The sequence below is a fragment of the Nanorana parkeri genome, unplaced genomic scaffold (assembly GCF_000935625.1).
Source record: "Nanorana parkeri isolate BGI_ZX_2015 unplaced genomic scaffold, ASM93562v1 scaffold3295, whole genome shotgun sequence".
NCBI classification, from domain to species: Eukaryota; Metazoa; Chordata; class Amphibia; order Anura; family Dicroglossidae; genus Nanorana; species Nanorana parkeri.
This window is the reverse complement of record NW_017309563.1, coordinates 51,130-53,408: the sequence shown is the minus strand read 5'-3', so window position 1 is coordinate 53,408 and position 2,279 is coordinate 51,130. Positions and strand designations below refer to the sequence as shown.

The following is a 2,279-nucleotide window of genomic DNA, read 5'->3' as shown; positions in this document are numbered from 1 at the left end:
TGACCGCGCTGACCAATGAGAAGCCCTTGTGACCGCGCTGACCAATGAGAAGCCCTTGTGACCGCGCTGACCAATGAGAAGCCCTTGTGACCGCGCTGACCAATGAGAAGCCCTTGTGACCGCGCTGACCAATGAGAAGCTTTGACGCTCTGTCTCTCAGACCTGTGGTGTGGGCGGTGATCCCGTACAGTTGTTTTTGGTCTGCGGGTTGTACCGGGAAAAAGAAGAACAAACCATCGTGACGGAGAGATCGCAGACACATTTGGGATGAATTTTGTGTGTTCAGCAGGAAGTAGATGGCTGACTCATGTCGGGTTCGGAGGGGATTGCTGGTCATGTGACTCCATTTCTGTCACTCTCGGATCAGCAGACCGGCTCTGTGCCCCGAATGTAGGCCGGAGGTCAGAGGAAGAATCGGATCAAAGTCTCCTGAAGTCAGAACTTTATTCTCTATGGGGGTGGGGAGGAGGGGTTAGAACATCCGTCAGATTTGTATTGCTGTGACCCCGCCCCCTCATCTGTGTATCACTGAGACTGAGTGATGGGAAGCGGAGCAGGAAGTGATGTGAAATCTTCCAATGGGGTCGCCTGTTCTAGTGACAACCGTCTAGGAGGGATTTCTTCTCATCTGTTGTGTCTACAAGACCGGAAAGTGAAGGGGAAGAAACAGAATAAATAATTGAACTATTCCCGACTCTGAAGAACGAAATCTGGATTTGTATATAAATGGCAAAAATGTGGCCGTGTATTCAACCGGCTGAGCGTGGAAGGGTGTCACTGCGGGGGTGGGGAGCACAGAGGTGTATGATGGGGGGGGCAGGCACAGGGGGGAGAGTGGCAGCGCATTGCTCTCTCTCTGCATACTTCCTGTCATCATGGTTCAGAGCCCCCTGGGTACAAAATCACATGATACTGTCATAGAACAGAGCTGTGTGATGTCACATGACGCTGATGTCATACAACGGAGCTGTGTGATGTCACATGACGATGATGTAAGATAATGGAGCTGTGTGATGTCACATGACAATGATGTAAGATAATGGAGCTGTGTGATGTCACATGACAATGTGATGTCACATGACGCTGATGTCATACAACGGAGCTGTGTGATGTCACATGACGATGATGTAAGATAATGGAGCTGTGTGATGTCACATGACAATGATGTAAGATAATGGAGCTGTGTGATGTCACATGACAATGATGTAAGATAATGGAGCTGTGTGATGTCACATGACAATGATGTAAGATAATGGAGCTGTGTGATGTCACATGACAATGTCATAGAACAGAGCTGTGTGATGTCACATGACGCTGATGTCATACAACGGAGCTGTGTGATGTCACATGACGATGTCATACAACGAAGCTGTGTGATGTCACATGACGATGTCATACAACGATTATGTCATACAACGGAGCTGTGTGATGTCATACAACGATTGTCATACAACGGAGCTGTGTGATGTCATACAACGATTGTCATACAACGGAGCTGTGTGATGTCACATGACAATGATGTAAGATAAAAGAGCTGTGTGATGTCACATGACAATGATGTAAGATAAAAGAGCTGTGTGATGTCACATGACGAGGTTGGGATATGTGGGGGGATTTGCTTCTCCTAACCCTCTGATTTTGTCTCTTGCAGTGACCACATGGAGAGCATCTGCGGCTACCTGATGAAGTACACCAACCTGGTGACCGGCTGGCAGTTCCGGTAGGTTCCAGTGGGGGGCGCTCATCTCAGAGATCTCATTTCCTCTGGCTGCAGATTCCCCAGTTCTGTAACTGGTGCCGAGTAACATCTGTGAGGGGAGCGCAGCTATTAGTAGAATGGGACGTGTGGGTGGATACCGCTGTGGAACTACAACTCCCAGCATGGTGGGCAATGCACAGTTCTCATCTTTTACATCATGGACTGCGTGTTAGCAGACATTGCACACGGCTGAAGATCTGATCATACGTGTTTAGGAATCGATGATTTAGCTCCCGGAATAGTCCCGGGGTGCAGAGAGGGCAAGAAACCTGATACACAATGAGTTACAATATAATACATTTGTATGGGGCTCCCGGGGGGAGTGTCCGGTCAGCAGGTCGGGGGTCCCGGATCTCCACGTAGTTCAGTTATCATGGAAATGGATCCTCGTTATTATATAATCTGATGACTTTCCAGGGACACAAATCCGGGTTCCATGACCGATCATTATCAGGTTATAACGAGCTCTTTCTTGAAGAATTGTTAGTGAATTAGAACAGACGTAAGCTTGCTCTGATCC

The 2,279-nt window shown here is 48.3% G+C and overlaps 1 protein-coding gene across 1 annotated transcript in view; it reads left to right on the top strand.

Annotated features, from left to right (window-relative positions):
• Positions 1-2,279, top strand: part of OSBPL11 (oxysterol binding protein like 11) — a 24,127-nt gene that overhangs the window by 3,830 nt on the left and 18,018 nt on the right. The window contains exon 2 of the mRNA XM_018574858.1: positions 1,652-1,720. Within this exon, the coding sequence (XP_018430360.1) occupies positions 1,659-1,720 (62 nt within the window). The 5' untranslated portion in view covers positions 1,652-1,658. The remainder of the gene's footprint in view (positions 1-1,651; positions 1,721-2,279) is intronic.